This window comes from Nansenia antarctica, assembly GCF_963989245.1.
Source record: "Nansenia antarctica genome assembly, chromosome: 6".
Taxonomy (NCBI): domain Eukaryota; kingdom Metazoa; phylum Chordata; class Actinopteri; order Argentiniformes; family Microstomatidae; genus Nansenia; species Nansenia antarctica.
Window position 1 is genome coordinate 47,114,812 of NC_137676.1, and position 25,978 is coordinate 47,140,789.

At 45.6% G+C, this 25,978-nt stretch overlaps 2 protein-coding genes across 2 annotated transcripts; one reads left to right on the top strand and one right to left on the bottom strand.

Moving 5' to 3' along the window:
* Positions 1 to 1,258: 1,258 nt before the first annotated feature.
* Positions 1,259 to 4,491, top strand: LOC308159908 (pepsin A-like; the record flags this gene model as incomplete). Its single annotated transcript, XM_080533736.1, has 9 exons — positions 1,259 to 1,317; positions 1,400 to 1,541; positions 1,810 to 1,930; positions 2,119 to 2,237; positions 3,338 to 3,534; positions 3,656 to 3,766; positions 3,890 to 4,034; positions 4,119 to 4,220; positions 4,354 to 4,491. The coding sequence occupies 9 exons, from the start codon at positions 1,259 to 1,261 to the stop codon at positions 4,489 to 4,491; spliced, it is 1,134 nt and encodes a 377-aa protein (XP_080389862.1).
* Positions 4,492 to 15,045: 10,554 nt separating this feature from the next.
* LOC308160622 (zinc finger protein 335-like) lies at positions 15,046 to 25,961 on the bottom strand (the record flags this gene model as incomplete). The annotated part of the gene is made up of 24 exons (XM_080534566.1): positions 15,046 to 15,167; positions 15,310 to 15,415; positions 15,812 to 15,871; positions 16,992 to 17,075; positions 17,170 to 17,256; positions 17,411 to 17,511; positions 17,702 to 17,835; positions 17,941 to 18,083; positions 18,474 to 18,680; positions 18,823 to 18,940; positions 19,073 to 19,335; positions 20,142 to 20,230; positions 20,799 to 20,898; positions 21,084 to 21,304; positions 22,106 to 22,266; positions 22,364 to 22,440; positions 22,577 to 22,699; positions 22,851 to 22,869; positions 22,969 to 23,081; positions 23,257 to 23,434; positions 23,541 to 23,826; positions 23,990 to 24,154; positions 24,305 to 24,454; positions 25,940 to 25,961. The coding sequence occupies 24 exons, from the start codon at positions 25,959 to 25,961 to the stop codon at positions 15,046 to 15,048; spliced, it is 3,129 nt and encodes a 1,042-aa protein (XP_080390692.1).
* Between the last annotated feature and the right edge of the window lie 17 nt (positions 25,962 to 25,978).

A 25,978-nucleotide genomic window follows, 5' to 3' on the forward strand; every position in this document is an offset into this window, starting at 1 on the left:
GAACGTACACAGAGACTGAGAACGTATACAGAGACTGAGAACGTACACAGAGACTGAGACAGACCTTTTCCAAAAACTGATGTTTGTGGTGCTGGTGGAAAGCCAGTGGGAAGTACAGAAAGACTGTGTAAGGTAGGGAAATTAAAGGGATATGGAAAGTTAGATCTTTACCTTTTCTTTTTACTGCTTTCCCCTTCTTTTATATTCATTCTATGCATGTATATGTTTTTAGATATGTTTTTTATTCACTTTATGTTCTTATGCATGTTGTAAAGCACTTTGAGCTGCATTTCTTGTATGAAAGGTGCTATATAAATAAAGCTTTACTTACTAACTTACTGTATGTATAAGTTTTTTATCAGTTAGATTTTGTTATCAAATAACTCCATGAGCTTGTCTTTCCTTCTGGAAAGTGTTGATAAGGTTAAAGAAAATAACTGAACATGACTGTGCCTAATGAGTGATAGCAGATGTGAATGTCAACATATTAAAGGGTGTTCCGCTTTCAGCTCAATTCAGAAGTTGATACTTCTATATTAAGCTACTTTTCACTTTACTTTTTTTTCATCATTAGCTGGATTCTGATATTCAATCAATGTTCTATTCATGATACTAATGATAATAATATGAATATACTGTAGGGGACACACTACATAGTAAAACTAATCTAGTGTAGATTTTTCTTACACAGTTATTTCTGTTAATACTTTTTCGATTTACATATTTAGAAAGGTTCTATTTTTACAATGAGGACAAAAAGTGTAAAGTAAAAAAAAGAGTATTATAAACTCTTACTTGTTTTGGCAATGTCATTAACATTACTTAAAGGGATATTTATTATTAGATCATGTTTTATATTTCTTATCATACATCTATGAGCGACTCATTTTTTTATCTAAAGCGACTTACAATTAGAGATTACAGGCACAGTCTTCCTGGAGTAAATTAGAGCTAAGTGCCTTGCTGAAGGGCACACTAGTGGTGGTGTTCCCAGGGGGTATTTGAACTCATAACGTTCTGATGAGTCAGTCCAACTCACCGTCCACTAGGTCCCCACTATTCCACTACGGCATTTTGTTGTATGCATTTCGTTTCGTTGGTACTTGTACTCGAAACTAAAATTGAATCTAATCTACTCCCTATTCTTATCTGAAGTTATGGTGTGATAACGGAGGGCATGCAGAGTTCAGTTGTATATAAGGATCTGAGTCTGCTAGTCCAGCCTCACTTTCAGTCCAAGAACAGAATCTGAGCAACCATGATGAAGTGGGCTGTTGTCCTTTGTGCCCTGATGGGCCTCTCCGAGTGCGTTGTCAGGTGAGTTCCAGCCTTCTTCTTCCTCTTCCTCTCTAGCACTGCCAATGAGATACACCGTTGGTCTGATTTTCTTGTGTTTCAGGATCTCTCTGGTCAAGGGAAAGACTCCCAGGGAGTATCTGCAGGAGAAGGGCCTGTGGGACGAGTACAGGAAGAAGTTCCCCTCCAACTACATGGCCAAGTTTGACCAGTCAGGCAATGAGGGCATGACCAATGATTATGATGTGAGTTCTCGAACAAGGGCTGAGTGCTCAACCAGGATTCTGAATCTCCAGAATATCATTATCCAACATTTAACAACTGTATTTTGTGACTTACATTGTTTAGGCTTATGAAACAGAGTACCGGTACATGTTTTGCTTAAATTCAATTTACTTTACATTGAGCATAAGCATGGGGCATTGAAAAGGGTTCATGCTTCTTTGTGTGTGGAAAGTTGACTGTTCCAATAGTCTTCTGAAGTGATGTCTTTGCTCCTGTGTTTCCCTCCAGATGGCTTACTATGGTGTGATCTCCATTGGCACTCCCCCCCAGTCCTTCAAAGTTATTTTTGACACTGGCTCTTCCAACCTGTGGGTGCCCTCTGTCTACTGCAGCTCCAGCGAGGCTTGTCGTGAGTAGGGTTGTCTGATTGGAGCACCCTGGGGTGTACAGTGTACTAGGACCGAGTTGAACTCCTGAACATTATTAAAAAACGACATTGTTTAAAGTAGGGGTAGGCCTACTAACATTCACATCATACAGTTGAAAAGAGCATATCTACTGTACCTGATCTGTATGAAATGTTTTTATGTTTCGTAGAGAACCATCAGAAGTTCAACCCTAAGACATCCAGCACCTTCCAATGGAGCGCCACGTCTTTGACTATTCAGTATGGAACTGGCAGCATGACTGGACAACTGGGCTATGATACTGTTGAGGTACTGTAATGCAACCAAAGCATTGCATTTAGAAGCATTGTGACACATTGTATTATAAAGCTCATTGGTAACTTGGTATTACCACCTGTTATTTGGTCTGATTCAGACTGTTCCGATTCATAATATGTTGCACTTGATGATTGTGTTCATACTGCAATATTGACAGAGCAAACAATCTTTAGGTCGCTTGCTAACAGTTTTATGATAAGTCAGAGTTTTCTTCGCCGATCATACATCCATGCCGACATTTAATTACCATCATAGCACTAGCAGCCACCGTACTTGCCATTGCGCATGTCAGATCGCAAACAGCCTTCTGTTCTCAGTATGTCCTTATGAGTCGTTATGTTGTTACAATAAATACTGTTCACTTTATAAAGCATTCCCTCCGTATGGTCATTCAACACCAGTGATCGACCCATAATCAAAAATGGAGCATCAGAGGAGTTTGCGGATATAAGTGTTGATTGCTCTTCTCTGGTTCAGTTTGAGCAAACATCAAGACTACGCCTAGAGAATACCGCTCCCTTTCTCATTTGTCCACATGCTGCATTATTACTCAACAAGTTGTCACGGCCATACATTTAATAATTAATCCAAAGTACATGAAAACACCTTCTGTAGAAGTTTAGATTAATAACACAAGGCTTTCCTGATAAATTGAGATTTCCCCAAGTAGTTGATGCTATTGATGGAACCCACATCAGAGCTCCACCTGACACACCAGCAGATTACTTTAATAGAAAAGGTTATTATTCCATTATTACAAGCTGTGGTGGACCACAAGCTTAAGTTTTGGGACATAAATGCGACAGTGCAAGGTACAGCAATTGAGTTGTTTCGGTTTGTGGATAATGTGCGTCCTCACTGCAAACAAATCCATGGAGCGATTGTATGCGGGCCGAGACCACCCTCTCTAGGCGGACTCAGTCCGGTTGATTTGTTCCGGAGCAGAGTGCGATTGCTGTGTTCACATATGCCCAGACGAACCGAATTCAGACCAACAAGCTATCCTAAGTTGTATTGTTGTTGAGGAAATCACAATTTAAATAAAACTTGATTGATTAACTGACTGATCGCTGGCTTCCGTGTGATTACAGGTGGGTGGGATCACAGTGACAAAGCAGATCTTTGGCCTTAGTGAGTCGGAGGCTCCCTTCATGGCCACCATGGTGGCTGATGGGATCCTGGGTCTGGCCTTCCCCTCCATATCCGCTTCCAAGGCCACGCCCGTCTTCGACAACATGATAAGCCAAGGACTGGTCAATCAGAGCCTCTTCTCTGTTTACCTGAGCGGGTAGCTACACTAACATGGATGGGTGTGGGGGTGGGGGAGACTGACATAAGAAGAGATATTATGAGTGATTATTAAGTGAATAACTGACCATGGTTTGACCTCCTCCCTTTCTTAAAAACAGTGGCGAGGGCAGTGTGGTGAGCTTCGGTGAAATTGAGGACAATTACTTCTCTGGAGAGCTCACCTGGATCCCTCTCTCCTCCGAAACCTACTGGCAGATCAGCATGGACAGGTACTCGATACACATGATTACACTATAAATTATATGTCCAAATGTCTTTGAGACAACATCCATAATCGCATCATATACCAAATCCTGCGGTGCGTTCACTCATCTACTATTTTGTCATTACAGTGTTATCATCAATGGCAACACAGTGGCTTGCACCGGCGGCTGCCAGGCCATTATTGACACTGGCACCTCCGTTATCGTCGGCCCATCGACTGACATCAGCAACATGAACTCCTGGTTGGGAGCCTATAGCAACCAATATGGAGAGGTAAGTTAAACAATGTGTTTAATTGTCTATTGCCAACTCTGATTTATCCACAGGAATGTCTAACATGTCATATTCCTTAAACAGACCGTTGTCAGCTGTCAAAACATCCAGAGAATGCCTGAAGTGACCTTTACCCTCAACAATCATGCTTTCACCATCCCTGCATCTGCCTACGTCTTACAGCAGGTGAGTCCAATTAGTTGGCATACATAGGTTACATTACATACAGCCCACCCAGCCAATGCCAGAAGCAACATTTAATTGAAATCTCTTGAAGTAGAAGTGGAATTCAGTAAAATCCTCTGCTCTGTCTTTCTAGTCCCCCAACAGCTGCTCCCCTGGCTTCAGCAGCGGTGGCGGTGGCCAGCTGTGGATCTTGGGAGATGTCTTCATTAGGCAGTTCTACACCGTCTTTGACAGAGAGAACAACATGGTGGGTCTGGCCCAGTTAGCGTAAGCAGAACCAGACCTCCACGGAGCTCAAATATCCCTAACATTAAGTCCTCTAATGGAGAGCAGAATGTTTTATTTGATGCAATCAAACTAATGTTGGTTTAAATGAGATGAAGATGGAGAAAGTATGATGTAGAGATGTGCATAACTGCCCATGAATAAAATATATTTGAACATTGTAAAAAATATTTTGGTTTGTGTATTTTACTGTTTTGGGTCCTCAATGTATCTGAGATCTCATGTAGTGTGGTCACAGTACAGTAAAACGATCATCTTTGCTTGCTGCCTTTAAGGGCAGAGGCAATAGAAATCACTTGTATTGTTTAATGGTCTTTTCTAACAGACCAGTTCTTTTTTTATCTGAACAGGCACCAACATTAGGATGTATCTTCTGACTTTTCAAGCTCTTTCTCTGAGGTAGAACTGTCCGCTTGGAGGTGGAACCTTTCTGTAATGTAAGAAAAGGCTAAGAATAGATTATTGAGGTGGGGGGCTGGGGCCAGGTACTCTCAGTGATGTTTTAATCCAGAGGAAGCTGATAAGGACATGTGGAGTGTCAGATAACCAGATGAACAAGTTCCCTCTCTGGTGCTTTCACAGCCTGTGAATAGGGCAGGCTGGTTGAAAGTGAGACTAAAATCCGGGAGGAAATTATTATGAAGTCTAAACAAACCAGTTTTTTATCAATATGATCAAAATAACATGAAACACTGTAAATTCCCTTTTTTGGGGGGGCTTTATTTCATTGTTCTACTTGAATCAAAATACATTCTAATTCACTGGCTGATAAACAGTGTGAAGTACTCCACAGTCCCAGCATGCTCTCTGGTCCAGTGTGTGTCACTGAGGCAAAGTCCAAGTTTAGCACTTAGAGACAGGATATGGTCTGGTGAGTCACATGGAATTGCTCCCAAAATTACGTTGTGGTTAAGCTAAGAAATGCAAGTGCAACAATGAAAAAATCCAAAGGTCTACAAAAGGTCATTTGAATTACTATCAAATATGAACAACAAGAAATTGTGTGGTTGTACAATTTACTTTTTGCCTTGACTTTACATAGAACCACAACAATGATTACAGAGCAGATAATAATCAGTATTGTGCTGCATAGACCTGCAAAGGATGTTGAAACACCATTTCCTCAAATATGATGAATCACTTAATAGACATGTATTTTCAACCACAGTTCCCAGCTGTACCTGGGAGTGTCACTGTGGTCCTTGGACAGTATAGGCACAGAGGTGTCTGAAGAGCTGACGGAGGGTTTGATAGTTGACTTGAGAGGAGGTAGAGGGTGGCTACGTCGACCAGATGTATCTACATTGACATTTTTTTTGCATCTTGAGATTAAGTTCGTTCAAGTGCTGCGTAATGTCACACAGGAACGCAACAGACAGCCCCCACTCTTTATCATCCAAAAAGGAAAATCGGGAAGTCTCCCCTTGGCCGACAATGAAGGATTTCAGGGGTTCAAGCAGGTCCATGAAATGTGCAAGCATACGTCCTTTAGACAGCCAAACCTGCAAACTGCGACACTTTAAATGAATGTGCAATAACACTATGTGCAATATGACAACCCTAGGGTACATAAGGTTCAGAGAATAGGAAATGTTAGAATAGGTATAGCATAGCATAGAGTACAGCACAGTGTTTTATTTGTATAGTATAGTATAGTGGATAGTGTACATAGCCTTTATTTATGTAAACCAGCTCTTTTCCCTTCTTGTTTTTAGTTTTTTTTTTCCTAGCACCAGGGGAGCCCCCCCTCCCAAATTTCGTTGTTTGGTACCTGTACTATATCAATGACAATAAAGACCATTCATTCATTCATCTGATCTCGGTGTGTAACACCAAATCTCCATAGTGAGTGTCAAACTCCTCACACAGCAGTTTAAAATTTAAGTGGTGATATGTTCAATAACGGAGACTGATACTCAGAGCTTCAGGTCGGAGCTTATCTCCATTTATTCAACATCGTGTGTCACACATAACGTAACACGGCACTGTCGTGAAGTTCAAACTGTCGTAAAACTACAGACGTAACATTTCCCCCCCCCTCACACAACCTAGGTGTGATACTCAGTCATGTAGTCACGCAAGTGATCGGGCCTGTTGCGTGCTCGAACCAGACGTGGCTCTGGTGCAGCCACAGCCACTGGTGGCGGCTCCACGCCTTGGGGCTGAGCTTGGTAGGCCGGGGTTTCTGCTTCATCCAACCGTGCGGCTGGCAAGACTGTGGAAGAGGCCACACCCAGCGCTGGGACAGGGGGAGGCTGCACCTTACGCAGGCGGGTAGCATGCCAGCGAGTGCCGTCGGCGAGCCTAAACGAGGCCGGGCCAAGCTGTTTGCTGACCTGGACAGGGTCAGACCAAAACGACTGGAGTTTGTTGTCCCGATGAGGTCGTCGGATCCTGACCCAGTCTGACACAGCAATGACAGGTGGCCTAGCACGTCTGGCCCTGTCGAAACGATCCTTCACCAAGCGCTGGTGTTTGGTGACTGTGGCTTGAACTGGATGGACCGGGGGCTGAGCTAGTGTAGGGCGGAGCCTATCGAGAGGCAGCTGGAGCTCCCGCCCCAGCATGAGGGAGGCTGGGGAGACTCCTGTAGTGGCGTGTCGCGTGGCCCGATAATGCAACAGCGTCTGGAGGAGGCTGGTGGTGAGCGTGCACCCTTGTGCCAGGTGGGCCCTGATGCCATTTGGTGGTGATGTGGTACCCCATGCAGCTCGCCGCAGATATCAAGTTGCAGGTGCTCCCAGGGTTGAGATGGCCAGTCCAACGGCTGCATGGGCGGGGGTGGAGCTGGAGCCCTGGTCTTACCACTAAGGAGACAGGCAGTGCAATCCTTGACCAGGGTTTCGAGTTCCCTGTCGATGCCTGGCCACCACACAACATCACGACAGCGCTGTTTGAGCCTGACTATGCCCAGGTGACCCTCGTGCGCCATAGCAAGGATACTCGCCCGAAGGACACCTGGGACCACAGTGCAGGACCCGCGAGCGACACAGGTGTCATTCCAAACCGACAACTCCTCCCTGATCCTGGAGTAAGTGAGTAGCTCGTCAGGTACTCTTGCCGGCCACCCCTGCGTGATGTAGGTTGAGAGTGTAGAGAGGGTGGGGTCATCGGCTGAGGCATCCCGGAGCTCTTTCAGCGACACCGTCTCCTGAAGGGGTGTGTGGAGGAGCTGGACGAGGTCATGCTCAGCCTGGTCCAGTCCGGGGGTCAAGGTTGGGGCTGTGGGTGGGCTGGGGATTGAGCGTGATAGCAAGTCGGCTACCACGTTGTCTCGTCCTGGCGTGAACTGTAGCCGATAGTTGTACTGCTGCAGGCGGTCGGCCCAGCGGTGGAGGCGGAGTGGCTTGTGACCGGTGCCAGACGTGGCCAGGAGGGTGATGAGGGCCTGGTGGTCTGTCCTCAGTGTGAATAGACGTCCATAGAGGTACATGTGCCAGCGCTCACATGCCCAGAGGCATGCTAGGGCCTCCCGCTCCCCCACCGAGTACTTCTGTTCCGTGGGGCTGAGAGCACGGGAGGCGAAGGCGATCGGTCTCTCCACCCCCCCTTGCAGCTGGGACATCACAGCACCAATGGCTGTGGCAGAGGCGTCGCACGTGACAAGAGTGGGGCTGGCCAGGTCGAAATGCGCCAGGACCGGTGGCGAGGTGAGTTGGGCCTTCAGGAGGCGTACGGCGTCTGAGCAGGCAGACGTCCAGAGCCAGGGCTCGTCATGCTTCAACAGCTTCCGCAGTGGTGTGGTTGTGGCCGAGTACTGTGGCAGGAAACGGAGGTAGTACGCCGTCATGCCTAGGAAGGAGGCCACCTGAGCGGCTGTGGTGGGCTCCGGGACATGATGGATGGCCTCGGTGTTCGAGTGCAGCGGGTACGTACCATCAGCTGAGAGGCGGAACCCCACAAAGTCAATGGCTGGGGCGGCGAATACACACTTCTCACCATTGAGTGTGAGGTGATGCTTGGCCAATGCACTGAACACACTGTGGAGACGCTCGTCGTGGCTCTCGACGGTGGCCCCGTGAACGATGTCATCAAGATAGATGGCCACACCTGGGATCCCAGCGAAGATGGAGGCCATGATCTTTTGGAAGCAGCTGGGGGCGGAGCTTAAACCGAAAGCCATGCGTTTGTAGCGGAAAACCCCTCTGTGAGTGATGAACGCTGTGAGGTTGCGGCTCTCGGGGTGTAGTGGCACTTGGAGGTAACCCTGACGGAGGTCCAGTTTAGAGAACACGCTGGACTCGTAGAACTGGGCGGTGAGCTCCTTTATCGTTGGCAGGGGGTATTTGTCAGGGATGATGGCCTTGTTTACCGCTCTCAGATCCACGCAGATGCGCAGCCCCCCAGACTTCTTCTTCGCCACCACCAGGTTGGAGATCCAAGGCGATGCATTCACCTGCTCAATGATGTCGCTATCGAGCATGCTTTGTAGTTGAGAGGAGATGTCATCGCGGAGAGCCAGGGGGGAGCGGCGGAGGGGCTGTATAACAGGCATCACTGTAGGATCTAACAGAGGCTGGTGGGCAAAAGTGTCGAGGCAGCCTACACCGCTGAACAGCGCAGGCCACTGTTGCTGCCAGGGGATGGAAACGGTGTGAATCTCTGAGCCAGCTGTGTCTAGCAGGGTGAAACCGAGGGCGTTGAACAGGTCGAGGCCTAACAGGTTGGTCCCGTGGCGTGCAACATTGAACCTGAAGGCCGGCAGTGTCCTCTCCCCGTACTTCACAGGCAGCTGAAAAGAGCCCACAATGTCAATCTCAGAGTTGGCATAGCCACGCAGAGTGGTGGAGGGCAACCCCAGGGGCACATGGGAGAAAAACTGTGTATAGGTCGTCAAGTTCACAAGGGACACTGTGGCTCCAGTGTCTAGGAGGAGCGGCAGAGTGACATCACCAACCATCAACGAGCATGTTTTGAATGGCGCTCGTCCTGAGCTGACATTATGGATGACTGTGGTAGGTGACTGGGAAGCTCTAGCTGTGGCAGACCTGCAGACCTTGTGAAAGTGGTTTAGTCTCCCGCAGTTGGAGCAGGTTTTACCACGGGCTGGGCATGTCTGAGCTCTTGAATTGTGTGCAGAAGAGCCACAATTCCCACACGGCTGGTGTGGCTGGTCGCGTGACCGAGAGGCCAGTAAAATGCTCTCCCCGCCGCTGGCTGTACTCACGTGGAGGAGGGGCACCTGTAGGCTGTGCGCGCCCGCTGCCGGTGAGCTGGGAGAGGCTGAAAAACTAACTGCACATTCCAAGGCTGTTTCAACCTGGACCGCTATGTTCAAAGCTGCTGATAATGTAAGTTCATCATTTTCCAGTAACAGTTTTTCCCTAATCTTGTCACAGTTCGTGTGTAAGATGAGTTGGTCTCTTATCATTTCGTTCTGTAATGTCCCGAACTTGCATAAGCTCGCCAAACCCCGCAGATCAGCCACATACTGTGTCACTGTCTCACCTGTACGTTGGTGTCTTCGTTTGAATATGACGCGGCGGAGAAGAGCGCTTTGTGGAGGGGCGAAGTGTTGCTTCAATAGTTCCACAGCGTCTGTGTAATTCTCCGCGGTGCCGAGAGTTCCGAACACGCGCTGACCCTCCGCTCCTAGGCAGTGACGCAGCAGCGCACATTTCCTCTTGTCGGAGATCTCCTCCAAGCCGGCGGCTAGGATATATGTCTCGAAAGAGGAAATCCAGCGGCCCCACGGAATCGGTGGTTCTGCCGGGACTGCTAGGAAAGGAGAGGGTGGTGGTAGAGAACAATCAGCCATCCTCGTCGCCAATGATATGTTCAATAACGGAGACTGATACTCAGAGCTTCAGGTCGGAGCTTATCTCCATTTATTCAACATCGTGTGTCACACATAACGTAACACGGCACTGTCGTGAAGTTCAAACTGTCGTAAAACTACAGACGTAACAAGTGGTTTCTTGCACGGGCCCTGATATAATTAACCACTTCGATTACATTTGCCATCACTTCATTCAGACATTTGAACTTAGCAAACAAGGCTTGTTGATGCACAATACAATGGTATGAGAAAATACCCTCAGCAGCAACCCCGCCGTTTTTCAGCGTTTCTTTCAGCAAAGCCACGGCTCCGTTCCTCGGTGCACCATCTGTTGTGAATGCTGCGATTTTTTCTGGTCCAATGTTAAACTTTTCTAATGTTTCCAGCACTGCGTTTTTTATTTCAATGCCCGTTGTTCCATTTTCCAGTGAAACCATGTCAAGCAGTTCTTCTGTAATGTCAAAGTTACTGTTGATCGCTCGGATAAAGATGAGTAATTGTGGCGTGTCATTGATATCCAAGCTTTCGGCCATTGCAAGGCTGACAAACTCAGCGGATGACAGTTTGTCCTTAAGAGTATGTGCAATGTTCTCTGAAATGTCTGATGCCCTCCTAGCTACAGTAGAATCCGACAGTTAAATTGTTTTGGCCTCTCGTTCCAGGTCTTTTTTCTCAGGATACTACGTTGAAAAAGCCAGCAGTATGCAATCCTTCACCATTTCTCCATCAGTATATTGCTTCATCTTTTTCATCAGTTCATGTGTGATTTTGTAGGATGCCTCTGTCGCTCTTTCACTCGTATTAGTGTGGAATACGTTTTTTTGAGCAGTTCGGTTCTGTTTGAGTCTCGCCAGCTTTTCCGCCCTCAGCTCTCCACCTTTCGGAAAGTCGGTACTGAACTTCTGGTGTTTTGACTTGTGAGAGATAATGAAATGTTGATAAATTCTGCTGACAATGTTTTAGTTTTTCGTTTTTTAAAGTTTTTTTTTTTTTTTTTTTTTTTAAGTGGGACTTAAAAGAGCCGCCCGCAACTCGTCTTAAAGGAGCCGCATGCGGCTCGCGAGCCGCGGGTTGAGTATCGCTGCTCTAGACTGAGAGTCTGGAGTCAGTCGTAACGAAAATCTTTATGTCTGTGGGGTGCTGAATTGGGGAAATCGGCGAACACCACACACAACACGATCAAGGCTGTTCAATCCAAGATTTTGTTTCTTCATGTGTGAGGTCTGTCTCAGATAAGATTTCGGTTAGGATTTTGAAAATCCTTATGTGTGTACCCCGCTTAAGCAAAAATAGTTTAAAAAAGACAATGACAGAAATGGGCAGTAGAGCAACAAGACTGTAAATTAGAGTATGTAAAACTAATATAGATTACATTGTCAGTTGTGTGTGTGTGAGTGTGTGTGAGTGTGGGGGGGGGTAAGTCCCAGAGTCAATGAGAGGCCGGGGCTTGAGGCCCACTGACATGGGGAAGAAAGAAATTGTTCAGGTTCACTGATGATCTCCATCTGAATGGGCTGCAGGTATCGCCTCATGCTACCAGTAGTGACAAGGGCACTAGCAAAATGCTAAACTAGAGAAAAATCAGTCAGGAAGAATAAGGAGAGAGAAATGTGACGCGTTCTAGTGTTTTGGTCCGCATGTCAGCAACCGATCAAAATGTTCAGACTTTTACTTTGAAACATGGAAATACATTTCAACGTTGTTGAGAATCACAACACAAACTTGCTAGTTAAACCAAAATACTGCAACTCAATGGATTCGGTGAGTAATCCCCACTGCTACCTAGTTAACTATAATACTACTACATTTCATACAACAGGCTCACAAAACAAGCTGTGTTACTTGACTAGCGATGTGTCATTGATTTTCAACAACGCGGAAATGTATTCACATTTTTGGAAAGAACAGTCCGAACATTAAATGCCGGATGCCGAGATGCGGACCAAAACACTAGAACGTGTCACAAATGGTCTGTGGCCACCACCTGCAAAACCATTTCCTTTTTGGGGGTTGTCTTGCTCTTGTTGCCTCTCCTGTCCAGCTGTTGTCGTTTCATTGGCATCAAAGCAGGTGAAACTGATTAACAATCGCTTACGCATCCTAACTGGACAGATCGATATCTCAGAAGTTTAATTGACTTGGTGATGATTAAGTATTCCCTTAATTTTGAGCAGTGTAGTTTACAACAGTACTTTTAATAACTATTAAGCTAACCAAGGCTACTAAGCCCCCTCCTCTACTCCCTGAACACCCACGACTGCGTGGCCACACACTAATCACCGACGACACGACAGTGTTTGGCCTGATCACCGACGGCGTAAGATGGTCTACAGAAGTGAGGTCGACCGCCTGGTTCAGTACAGCCAGGTCAATAACCTCGCTCTCAACGCCGATAAGACCACAGAGCTGGTGGTGGACTTCAGGAAGACCCCATCACCATCAACGGGTCTGCTGTGGAGAGAATAAACAGCATCATGTTCCTGGGGGTTCACATCACCAACGACCTCACCTGGGATGAACACACCAACCAGGTGGTGAAAAAAACACAACGTTACATCTCAGGCGGCTGAAAAAGTTTGGCTTAAGGCCTAAGATCCTAGGGGCCTTCTTCAGAGGCACAACAGAGAGCATCCTGACAGGTTGTATCACTGCCTGGTATGGGAACTGCACTGCCCAAAACCCAAAACACTGCAAAGGGTAGTGCGGACAGCTGAAAGGATCAGCAGATTTGAGCTTCCCTCCATCCAGGACACCTAGCAGTGACCGGTGTGCCAGAAAGGCCCTCAGGATTATTAGGGACCCCAGCCACCCCAATCAGAAACTGTTTGAGCTACTGCCATCGGGGAAACGGTACCAAAGCCTCAGGGCTAAAACCCAGAGGATGTCAAACAGCTATTTCCCTCAAGCAATCAGGTTCCTGGAGAAAACCACACTGGAAGAAAACAAAAGACCGTCCCCCCCAAACCAACCCCACACACACTACACAAAGAATATATATTATATGATTACTAGACTACTTGCACTGTATCAAATTGCACTTCATCTTATTGTACTTTGCACAGCATCTTTGACTATTGACTATTGATTCCACTGTAGTACGACTGGTTCTGCTGTAGTACGACTATCACTTTTTTACTTTATTATTACTTACATTACTTATTTTACTTTACTCTATTATTGTGATTTTGTATCTTGCTGCAATGCCAATGTTGAAGAACCTACGGCAAAGTTTTTTACTTGTGTACTTGGATGTAATAAAATAAAATCTAATTCTATTATAGAATGGAGGGAAAAAACTGTCTCAACAGAACTAAACACTTCAGTCCACTCTCCGTTTGTCTGATGGACATCTAGAAAACAAACAACAAACAACATCAACATTTCACACCTATAAAAATGATGTATGATTTGGCACAAAACCCTTTCACCATACCTAACAAGAGAAGCAAGAAAAAAACAATCTTCATCTTCAGTCACATTCTCAGGCTGGTTAACTTGTGATCAAACTTTGTCTCTCTGCATCTGACTGTTTCCTCCTATGCAGCAGTGAAAAGGGAACAACAAGTCAGCTGTTTAGCTGACCACCCTCATGATTCATATACATCCACTGTGCCATAGCTTTTCACATTTTCAATGCCTCCAACTCTCAATCATTCGTTTGAAGCACCCACATTATTAGCTAGTGTGTGAGTTGTTGTCCTCTATACTGTACATGCTAAGGATGGCAGGTTGTCAAAGTCATTGTCTTTATAGTACACAGTAGAGGTACATTATGTTACTACCAGTTGTAGCAGGATATGGTATTTAGGTAGTGATGAGAGATAATAACAGACTGCCTAACAAGCTGATAAGTCAGGTGCAGCAGCAGTGCAGTGAAGTTTACTGGCAAGATTAGGGATGGTTTAAAGCATACAGGGATACCTGAACTGGGCGGTTTATGGAATTTTGGCATGAGACTGAATATATGACGGGTTAGGGTTGAGCTGAACATTTGTGACAAAGGGCACAGCATCACAAAAAGGGAAGGAAGATAACTTACACAAAGTAGTATTGATTTATTTGGTAACAGCTATTGAGTGTTTTTTAATGTGGAGCAAATCCTCAATCATGGAACAAAATACTTATGCCACAATATGTACAAATTACCAAATGTCCCACCTATTAAGACCAATCACTCTTCAGCAATGCTGATACAACAATGCTGTAGTATATTGTAGTCTGACAGTCATTCTCAATAGATATACATTTTTCCAGTTTATAGGCAAAAAATAAAATATTAATTTTTATCATTGCACCACTGCAATTCCTCCCTATCCGAACTAAAATGTCAATTTGAAAGCAATGCTTACTCGATCTAAAACATGCCATTGTTTGCTATTTGAAAGCAATGCTTACTCTATTCTTTTCATAACATTGTCTTGCAAGTCAAAGCAGTTGAGGCACACGCAGATGACTTTAAATAATTACAGAGTAGACCAACCATATGTAACTTAACTGTACAGCCCCTACCATGAACTTAGAAGCCACGGGTGCAATATTTAGAATTTACAAAAACTCTCCACGGTATATTTAACAATGAAATTATCCACAAGATGGATGACGGGATCCACCACCAACAACCTCCATAGTTCCCACCCAGGTAACTAAAACAAAGCGGAACGAGTGCAGCATTGAGTTCTCAGATCATTGATGGCTCTACTTTCCCCGCTTCACCAGGCCGCCTCACCAGGCCGCCAATGGCAGAGAGTTCCGGCCCTATCTTTATTCATCAGTGAAGGTGATGACATCATACTGGATTCCTTGCTGCTGCAGCTGCTCCAGCTGCTCGGCTGTGGCCTCCGTGTAGACTGTCTGGGACTGTGCCATAGCTGCGTCTGCCACAGCTGCAGAGAGCGAGGGGGAGAAGTTGGGGGAGGGGCACAGTATCAATCAACTGACAGGTCAGCATGCCTTTCTCAATTGACCATTTATGACAGACAGTCAGTCAGTTCTATAATGAATGAATACAGTAGTGAGAGAGCAAACCTGTTACTGTAGAATGGGCTGCAGCCTCCAGATCCTCAGGACTGACTATCTGCTGCTCTGAACTGATGGGCAAGTACTGAATCTGCCCATCATGGCTCAGAGCAATCTACAGAGATGGAAAAGAGGACATAGAGGAAAACAGTCGACATCCTTACAAAACGCTAGGATAACTGCAGAATGTAAACAAAACTGGAGACACTTTTGGAGACAGGTGTTATGATTGCTAGTACAAGAGAGTCAGCATGGTAAATGGCAAATTCCAGTAAATTACTCAATTTACGTTATCTGCAAGCTTACTAAACCTTGGCTCAAATCAGAACACATAGATTTACCTTTGATAGCAATCATAACAGTGAGGTCTGTCTCCAAAAATAACAAATGTCTCCAGTTATAATTACATTCTGTTTGTGACGTACAGATTTTCATAATGTATTATCATGACGTTATCAAACATACTAGTACACATTCACATTCATGAGTGTTGTTGTGTGCCTTCCCTCACCTGTTGCTCCTGAAGGAAGGCCCCATCGTGCTCATACTGGATAATCTGTCCATCTTGCATCTAGAAGTCAGGTCACACAGACATCCCATCATACACACATCTAATCTGACTTAAACATGAAGGGACATAGAGAACCATAGATATCAAATGGCAGCCCTTATTAGTACGGATGTAATATATTTCTGGCCATTGGTTGGTTTTGTGGCACTGTTCCAACTTTTAGTACTTCGCACAGGAAAAAGCGTAATCTCCAAGGAATCAGGTCTGAATTTTCGGGTAATAATCATGTTTATACATGGAATGAATTAACGTAAAGATGAAAATGGCAATGATAGATAATGAGTATCTACTGTCAACATCACTAAAGTTATCAACAGAAAGCTAGCTGACGTTAATGTTAACACAATAACGTACAATTGTTGACCGCCAGCAAAATTAATGGTAATGTTATTGTTGGTGTCCGGCATGTTTACAGTTAATTTGTAAAGACTTTTAACTGACCGAGTGCTCTACGATGTTGAAACGAGAGCAGATTTCACCAGGGTATTTACAAATGTATTTGGGGGGGGGACAAGCCGCGCACATACGCAAATACGAAATGCACCTCTAGCCTACAAATCTTAAGTCTGGGACAATTCTATTTCAAAGCAAGGCTTCCTTTTAACTCCCTGAGGGCTACGACTATTACCAAGTCTATCACAGGTTTATCTGCAAGGACCTTCGCCCGTACAGTGTAGCCGAAAACAAGGTTTCCGCCGAATGCTGCCAACACTGGAACCAAGATATGAAATACTGTGTTGAAAATATTTAACTGAAACGGCTATTTGAGCGTTGTATGTAGTCCTTCCTTTAAACATTTTAATGTATTAATTTTTGTATGAATGATGGCAGACACACATTGACAAGTTGCAGTCAGTGTGTGTGTATGTTAGAGACACTATATCGTACGGTTATCGTATCGTGAGTTACCTTGCGATTCCCACCCCTAGCGTTGACACTGAAAAACTGTGTAGGCCTACTTTTTTTCCACACAGAAAATGTATCAGGAATTGATAAAGAATCGAACCGATAAGAAGAATCGATAATGGAATCGGTATCAATAACATCTTATCAATTCCCATCCCTAGTCGAGTCCATATGAAAATGTAAATTCTGCACGCATGCACGCCACTGTGCTCACCTGAATGTGGTTGCCATCTGCCAACACCACATACTCCTGAGGTATTAAGTGCTGGACTCCATCCTGAGAGATGATGTACTGTACCTGTGAGAGGGAGTTGGACAGAGTTAGGATAGGGCGGCTTAGTCGAGGTCTCCACTACACAGTAAAGTGGCTTCATCTGTCCACATAGGACTACCTCAGTCACCTGGTTGTCCCCTGTCATTAGGTGCTGTACCGTTTGCCCATCTACTGTGGTGATCTGCTGGATGTATGTAGCCTCCTCCTGACAAAAACAACAAACATCAATGATTACATCACTGAAGAGAGATACTTTACATTACAGAGACACATATTGTATTTTATTTTATTACCAAGACTTGGAGAATGACTGGCTGGAGGTGAGATTGTCAGATGCTGTGTGAGGTGATGGTGGTTACCTGGTCTGAGAGGGCCTGCTCCTGGGCTACTATGATGTGCTCCTGGCCCAGGGTCTGCTGGAGCCGCTCTGGACTGATCATGGTCTGACCTGCCTGTAGGGCTGCTACAGACAGACAGACAGACAGACAGACAGACAGACACAGACACACCGACACACAGTTAGTATTTCAAACAATGTCTGTATGGTATTGTCCTCCAAATCGAATGGATGTTAGTATTCACCCTGTCAAAAGGTGTGTGTGGGTGTATATGAGGGAAAGAGAGAATAATTGTGTGTAGCAGTTCCTTACACTGTAATGTGGCGAGGGCCTCTTCGTCACTGTTGAAAGTCTGCTGTGCACCTCCAGAGCGGGTCTTGCGTGAGGGCGGGTCCTGGCTGTGCAAACGCTCCATGTGGAACTTGAGATGTCCATTACGGTTAAACCTGATAGGCGGAGATAGGGAGAACAGCTCTAGTGCACTGTACTCTCTTTGTAAACATTGCAACGGTTAACATGGTGTGTGACCAAGAAAAGCCTTTTCCTCATACCTTTGTCCACAGAGCTCACATGCAAAGGGCTTCTCATTGGTGTGGGTCATCATATGACGGCGCAGGTCTTTCTTGTTCTTGGAGGCGAAGCTGCAACTGGGGCACTTGTGAGGCCGTAGGTAGGCATGCAGGCCCATGTGATTCTGGAAAGGAATGGAATAATAACCACATGATGTGTTTTCAAGGAAGTTGTGAAACATTAAATGATAAAACGGAAAAATTATCATTTTACTGCAACATCTCCTCCATATTTACACTGAACAAAAATATAAACGTCATGATTGGAATCAAAGACTTACGGCTTTTTCTACACAAAAGGCCTATTTCTCTCAAATTGTGTTCACGAATTTGTTTAAATCTGTGTTAGTGAGCACTTCTTCCACAAGTTTTGAGGGAAATAGGCCTTTTGTGTACATAGAAAAAGTCTTAGGGCTTTGATTTCAACAAATTGGAGCAAAAACAAAAGTGTTGCGTTTATATTTTTGTTCAGTGTAAATGAGATGAAATAAAATATGAAATAATAAGAGACCCACCTTGACCTCAAGCCAGGAGGTGGCGGTGAAGTCACAGTCGGGACACTTGAAGGTGCTGGGGTCCAGGTGTGCCCTCTTGTGGTTCTCCATGTCAGAGCGGCCGTGGAAGGACTCCATGCAGATGCGGCAGGAGAACCTCTTGGGGTTGAGCTGCTGCTGGGGAGAGCCTGGGGTGGGGGAGGGGGATCTGGGGGCCTCACTACTCAGCTGAGACACACACACACACACACACACACACACAGAGCTGTGTGACTCCCTACAATTACCTCCTATTTAGCCATCTCAGTTCAATGTATTTTTGGACCATGTATCGACCATATCATGTGGTGGGCTTTAGCCTCTCCCTTACCTCCACCTGCTGTAATACCCCATCCCCTAGGCCAGATGTCAGGTAGTATTTGTTGCTGTTATGTTCTTGGAGTGTCTCTGATGCAGATTGGGAGGCAGAGGGGCTCCCCTCGTCACTGCTGTTCACACAACACACAATAGCCATTGTGAGGTGGAATTAGTACTTACTGGTCGATGGAATAATGTCTCAGCAACTGTCAGTGAATACTAATTTTCAGAAAATGTACCCTGGTCAGCAGAGGGTGTAGTACCTGTATTCAGGACCCGTGCTATGGATCTCCTCTGCTGCCTGCTCCACCACACTGAAGTCTGCCGCTCCTTCATACGCCCCGATGGCTATCAGTGTGTTCTCTCCCGTCTCTGTAGTCCCGGCCTCATAGGCCTCCTGCACCAGGGTCTCCCCGTTCTCTGATACGTGGAATGTCACCACCTTCTGGGGCTGCCCCGGCTCAGAGGTCACCCCCGTCCAGGAGCCTGCCCCCAGAGCCTTAGCATCCGATTTCAACACAGCCATCTGAGCAACACACACACACACACACACACGACACACACACGACACACGTCATCCAATAGACCCTACATATAAAGCAGGGATGCCCCGATCGATCGGCTAGCAATCGGAATCGGACGATAATCTATGAGATTGGGGAAATCCGATAATGCTTTCTAGTCGCCGATCACGACAACCGATCAATGACGCAAACAACGTGAGCCAATTCATTGTTGCATGCTCATTAAACTAAACGAGCCACTCTCGCATGCTTGTTAAACTAAAACTACTACTACTTCATTTCCAATCATAGTTAGCTAGCTTAATTTAGCTAGATTACTTATTTATCAAGTGCAAATTTGTGATATGTTTATGCAGTGTGCACCAGTGGCATTTCCAGTCACTCACTTCAACTGTGCTTACTCAGGCCGACAACACAGTGTGCGCTGCGCTGTTCCGTCTGTTTATTGTTACTAGCAATGAGTATTATGCTTACCATCAACTTCTCCCATACAGTTTTTTTTTACTAGTATGATTATATCAACGGTAATCAAGTGCTTTAGTTGGCGAGCGAACTTGGTGATGGTAAGCATAATATGAGTTAACTGGCTGCTAACTTAATGTGAAAAATATGATAAATACATATACAAAAAACGGTATCGGGGCATCCCTAATATAAACATATGTAGACCTTTACATTGATGCTTATTGGTAGCATTCCTCTAGGAAGCCTTGGATGGACAACCAAAACAATGTCTGTCCATTTAACTGTCAGGGACATAAGCTAGATGCCAGGATGTAAACCACTCATCTGGGCAGTAGTACAGTACCTGTAGTGAGCTGCCCACCAGCTCACGGGCATTACTCATATTCAACAGCAGATCCAGTGCATTCTGGGCCGACAGGTCTGAGGACTCAGCTGAGTAGGAGATGGAGAAAGGTTAATGAGGGGGTGTTCTCACTAGAACATTTGCTTCACTTGAAACGGAGTTTAGGATAATGTTCGCTTTGCTCTGAGTCGCTTGGAGCTGTGAGAACGCGCATTCGAAGTCGCTCCCGCAGCAAAGAACCCTCGGATGCTCCGCTTGAAAAGGGTGGTTTCGCTTCGGTTTGAAACGACTCATCCATCACTTTGCTTCGCTTCGCTTTTGGTGAGAACGCTGCTCGAGGCAGTCCATAGGAAAACAACAGCGCACGCGTGTTGATCTCTATAAGAGTGGGACAACGGGCAATTCTACATGTTTCTGACCAATCAACTACCACGTCTGTTGCTTCGATTGCGTATGTTACTTCGTTTACACGAAGGGCTGTGAGAACGCAAATCAGAGAAATAATTTATGCGACAATGTTGCAAACTCATCCACTTGCTCCGGGTCTCGATTCGGACTTTCATGTGAGAACATGACCGTAGTTACGTATATGAAAACCTTCAAAAAGACCAAAAGTGTGGCCATCATCTTTTTTTTCTCCTTTGGGGAGTCACTGACCATGTTCATAGATGATGGTGGTGTTGCCCAGTGCATCTTGGGAGACAGAGGCGTTCTCCATGCTCTGCATGGCTTGCAGTGTAACAGGATCCACTTCAACCTAACAAATAGGGAAAACAGTCACAGGTCTGGATGAACCTTCACCTTGCAAAACTGGATATAGCATATTACAAACAATGCCTCCTTCATTAGCTACGGCCCATTTATGTAGACTGAACTTTTGTGTCATTGGGGTGTGTTACACGTTGTGCGACACACAGTAGCCAACAGCCGTCCCAGACTTACGATGGTGTTCTGCATGCCCTCGGTGTCGCCGTGCTGCTGTTTGAGCTCCTCGATCTGCTGCAGGGTGAAGAAGGGGCGGCGGCGGCGGCGGACAGGCTCCTCGGGGTGAGTCATGCTCCACTCCTCAAAGGCCTCGGGGTGACGACACTGCATATGCAGACGCAGGTTCTTCCTGTGCTTCGTCATGAAGTGGCACATCTCACAGGAAAAGGGCTTCTCGCCTGGAAGGCATACAGGCATACGCACGCGCACACACGCACACACACAGGGCATACAGGCACGCGCACACACACACACACACAGACACAGGGCGCATTCGTAAATACGTTCTGAGACCGCCGGAGCACACCCAGGGTGCTCTCTGGTCATTCAGAAATTTAGAGCACTCAGAGCATCCCTGTTCGAAAATTCGGAGCACTGCGCTCTGGGAGCACACTGGGCACTCTGACTGAAAATACGTTTTTTACTGAAAAATCTGAGCGTCTGAACATTCCAATCTAAAAATGTCAGAGCAAGCTGTTGCTAAATATTATGGTTGCGGCTTGATTGATACTCGAGAGTATGATTAAACACGTTCATTTGAATGAATTTTAAAAGATGAAAATGACAATTAACAATTATCTACTGTCAACATCACTAAAGTTAGTAACAGCTAGCTAACACTAATGTTAACATGATAATGTAAAATTCAGTAATCAGTAATGTTATCATTGGTGTCCACCATGTTTACAGTTAGTTTGTAAAGACTTTTAACTGACCCTAAGTAAATTAACAGATTTTAGAGCGCTCTACGACGTTGAAACCAGAGCAGATTTCCTGGGCGTATTTACAAATGCACCCATTGTTAGTGATACTGCTTTCAGCGGGGTCATGTGGAAAAGGAAAGGAGGCAACATCTAACCAACATAATTATCCCCTATGTACAATACTACAATCCCATACAGTATTATGTTCATTGAATACAGTTGAGTCCTTTGTATAGATAACTAAACTAACAGAGGAACATTACACTAGTGACTGACCCGTGTGTTTGATGGCCATGTGGGAGACCAGGAAGTCCTCCTTGGAGGTGGAGTATTTACAGTAGTCACATTTGAAGGGCCTATCATTGGTGTGGGACAGCTGGTGGTTGAGCAGGAGCTTCTTGTTGTCACAGGTGTAGTCGCAGAACTCACACTTAAACCTAACAAGCACACACACGTACACAGTTAACATTGCTACTGGTTTAACTAGGACATTAACATTTTACAACAAAAGTGAAGATGATTTTGAGTACTGACCTGCTGTTTCCACAACTCTGGATGTGTGTGAGGAGATGCATTTTGAAGGTGTAGCGTTTCTTAAATGACTTCCCACACTGTAAAGTCAGAGGACATGCAAAGTTAGGAAGTCAGAGATAAGAAATGACAAAGAAGATTGATTTGACAGTCAGGGATGGCCTGTTACTGTAATACTACACACATCTTTTCATAGTCCTAGTGGTGCAATGTCACCTTGTCACACATGTGTGGTTTCTCATTGCTGTGGGTCTTCATGTGCTGGGTCAGCCTCTTCAGCATGGGGTACACTCTATGGCACACTGGGCACGGGAACTGGGACAGCTTGGGAACCACCTGCTATAGTGTGAAAAGCAGACAGTTTATAACAAGTCAACCTTCATACAGTATACAACCTGTCATTAACTGGAAGGTAAAGTCCTATTTAATTGGTTCCTGCCCATAGTACAGTCCAATATTATCAAAATAACAGAAAGGGGGAAATTCTTACCAAATCTGTCTTTCTTCTCCTAGGAGAGGACAAAAAACAAAATCACTTATAAATATATCTAAAAACCCATATAACTCAATGTGCTCTATATGCCCGAAATCCAACAGTTCCTGCTTACTTGGCTTTGTTGTGGACAGCAGAGTGGCGGGTCACATCTTTTCTGTAGACACTGCTGTAGTTACACTCTTCACACTTGAATGGCTTGGTGCCTTCATGGTTGAACATGTGTCCCTGTAACACAGCAGACCAGGGTCTATCTATAATACATATACTGTATTTATGTATCACCATCTATTACATGCAGGGCTCTTCAAGAGCTAATTCATAACAGAACAACTGAAGAACCAGTCATATTAAAGTGTGTTAAATACAAGTGACCTGCAGTGACCTGTCTGTTGTCACTTGCCTTGAGAGAGGACCAGCGTTTGCAGCGGTAGTTGCACTGCAGGCACTTGAAGCGTTCGGGGTCGTTGCCTTCGTGAGAATCTACGTGGAAACGGAGGTCCTCTTGGGAGAGGAAGCGGGAGCCACAGATCCAGCAGTTATGGGGCCTCAGAAGCGGCTTGAGGGACTTATAATATCTGCTGGAAGACACAGGGAAGTTTAAATTAATCTGCAAGTACTCTGTAATTGCCATGTTGAAGGCCTTGAATGGGAAAATGCAAACATATGAAATCATCAGATCCTTACTTGCGATTCATATACTTCTTGTATTTCTTGCGAAGGAACCGCTTGGAGGGCCGGCCGCGTTTCCTGGGGAAAAATTCGGTGGCCTCCGTTACTGTGTTTGAGGATGGGTCTTTGTTCTCCGAGTCGGATTGGCTTATCCCAGCCTCAGCCTCATTTCCATTCCCCAGGGAGACAGGTCCATTCCCCAGGGAGACGGGTCCATTCCCCAGGCCAGAAGAACTTGCTTCCTCCGCTGCATTAGGATCCACACTCCCCTTGGGCTTAGATGCCCCCTCTGCTGCTGCCTCTGTACACATCCAAAACAGGAAATGAACGGCAGCTGTGAGCTCACACACCGATACAAAACCTATTGAATGGCAACTTTCATACACATGTAACTGTCGAGAGAACATGCATCCACAGCTGAGGAGCATGGCTAGCGTGTTGTGTGACGAGACTGTGCCACCCACCCTTGCCACTGTAGCTGCCTTCGGTGTAGGTGAACTTCCTGGGGCGGCCCACCCTGCGACGGGGGCGGTCCTGGGAGGAGGAGGAGGGGGCCGGGGGGGGTGCCCCTAAAGGCGCAGGCTGCCTGCCTCTGCAGTCCTCGTCAGCAGGGTTATAGTCACTGTCCTCTAAAGATACCGGGGTGGGGGGGGTAGATAAAAGAGTGAGTGAGAAAGTGTGCCTCAATAAGTCGGTACGCGAATGATACAGTGAGGGGGTGAATAGCTGCCACGCTGCGAAGTGATCTGACCCTAATCAATACAGGGATCTCCACTGACCTTCTGGGTCATCAATGGCCCCAGCATCAACAATGTCATCCTCCTCCTCCTGCTCTGGTGGGGGCTCGGGCTTCACCTCTGCCTGGCAGCGGGCCAGCGTCTCACTCTTCCGTGGACGCCCTCGTCCGCGCTTCTTAGGAGGGGAGCCACCTACAATTCACAACACAATTGAGCTTAAAGTATTCCCTGTTGATCTCCTTGACTACACTTATCAGATGATTTAATAAAAAATCATATTACCTATTGAAGTCCTATTACTATTTATTTTACAGTCCCGTTAAGCCTCCAAAGTCGACTACGTCACCTGGAATTTGACACCCAAAACTATATTTGGGTGTCAAATTCCAATTTGACAGTTGCAAAACTATATTTGGGCTTTTTTGCTACGACGTACAGAACTGCAGCGACCTAAGACAACAAGTGATCCTAGTATTGAGTGATTGGAAGTGACTGAGAGTTTGTGCTGGAGAAAATGGGGCTTCGTCTCATGAGGGTTAACTTACAGCACTATTTTACAGTCCTCTCTATTGGCGCTTTTCCACTATCATACCCGGCTCGGGTCGGGTCAGCTTGCTTCGGCACGCTTTTGAACAGTTCTGGGTATTGGCGCTTTTCCACTATACAAAGGAGACCAGGAACGAGTAGGAGGAGTAGGAGATAGTAGGCGGAGTTATGCGTCTATCCCGCTATACAGATCAGCAGGGGGAAATGCGATAAGAATATTGTCAAAATGCAGCACTATCGTGCACAGATCAGCCTTACAACATGTAATGTTAAGTGCCTGTAACTTGCCGCTTTCAGTTCTAGTAGACTAGTTTAGATCTCGCAACCAGGGAAATGCCGACACAATTCTATTTTTATTTCTCCTGACACGTTGAGCACTGTGCTTTTTTTGTTGGTGAACTACCGTAATAAGCCTAAAAAAGTTCAACTGTTCAAAAAGTGCAACTTCTCTGCTTTCAGAAACTGTTTGAATTTTTTAGATTGGGCATATAGTTCATGAATTACGGTAGTTCGCCATGGTGGTGACGTATATTTTCACGAGACACAACACAGCCACAACAATAGCAACATGGAGGAACTTGAAGCTATCGTATACTTTTTCCTCGGCATGTGGTATATTATTAACCGTGATTTTTTTGGGAGAGAAAGAGAAAGAGAGAGAGTGAGAGAGAGAGGAAGCTATGTACACATAATAAAGTCATGTTTTTTGAACCCTTAAAACCACTGCCTTCACTTGTCTGCTTTATGAACTGTATGAGCATATGAGATGGCTACTGCCTGATCGATGTCGACACTGCTCGTAGTGAATATAAGCACTTGACGCATGTTGAACTCCTGGTTCATTGAGTTTACTCCCGGTTCACTTCTCGGGGTGGCACCACGGTGGTTCAGGGCTCAAAATTACCGTATACCGATGGTGGAGTTAGCCAGCATAGTCTTGTCTTTTTACCACCTTCCTAGCCGGTGTTATTTACGGACAAACACGGTGCCCGGAGGCACCCTTTGCGGGTTAATAACTGTGGTTTACCGTGGGTTAGGATAACAATTCAAACGTGTCCGGATAGGGGAGAGGACAGGGAATCCAAAACCATCTGAATGGTGTCGGTACTACACTCCTACACAAAAAAGTACCCGTGCCATTTCTGGTACCCATCGCGAACAAGAACGATA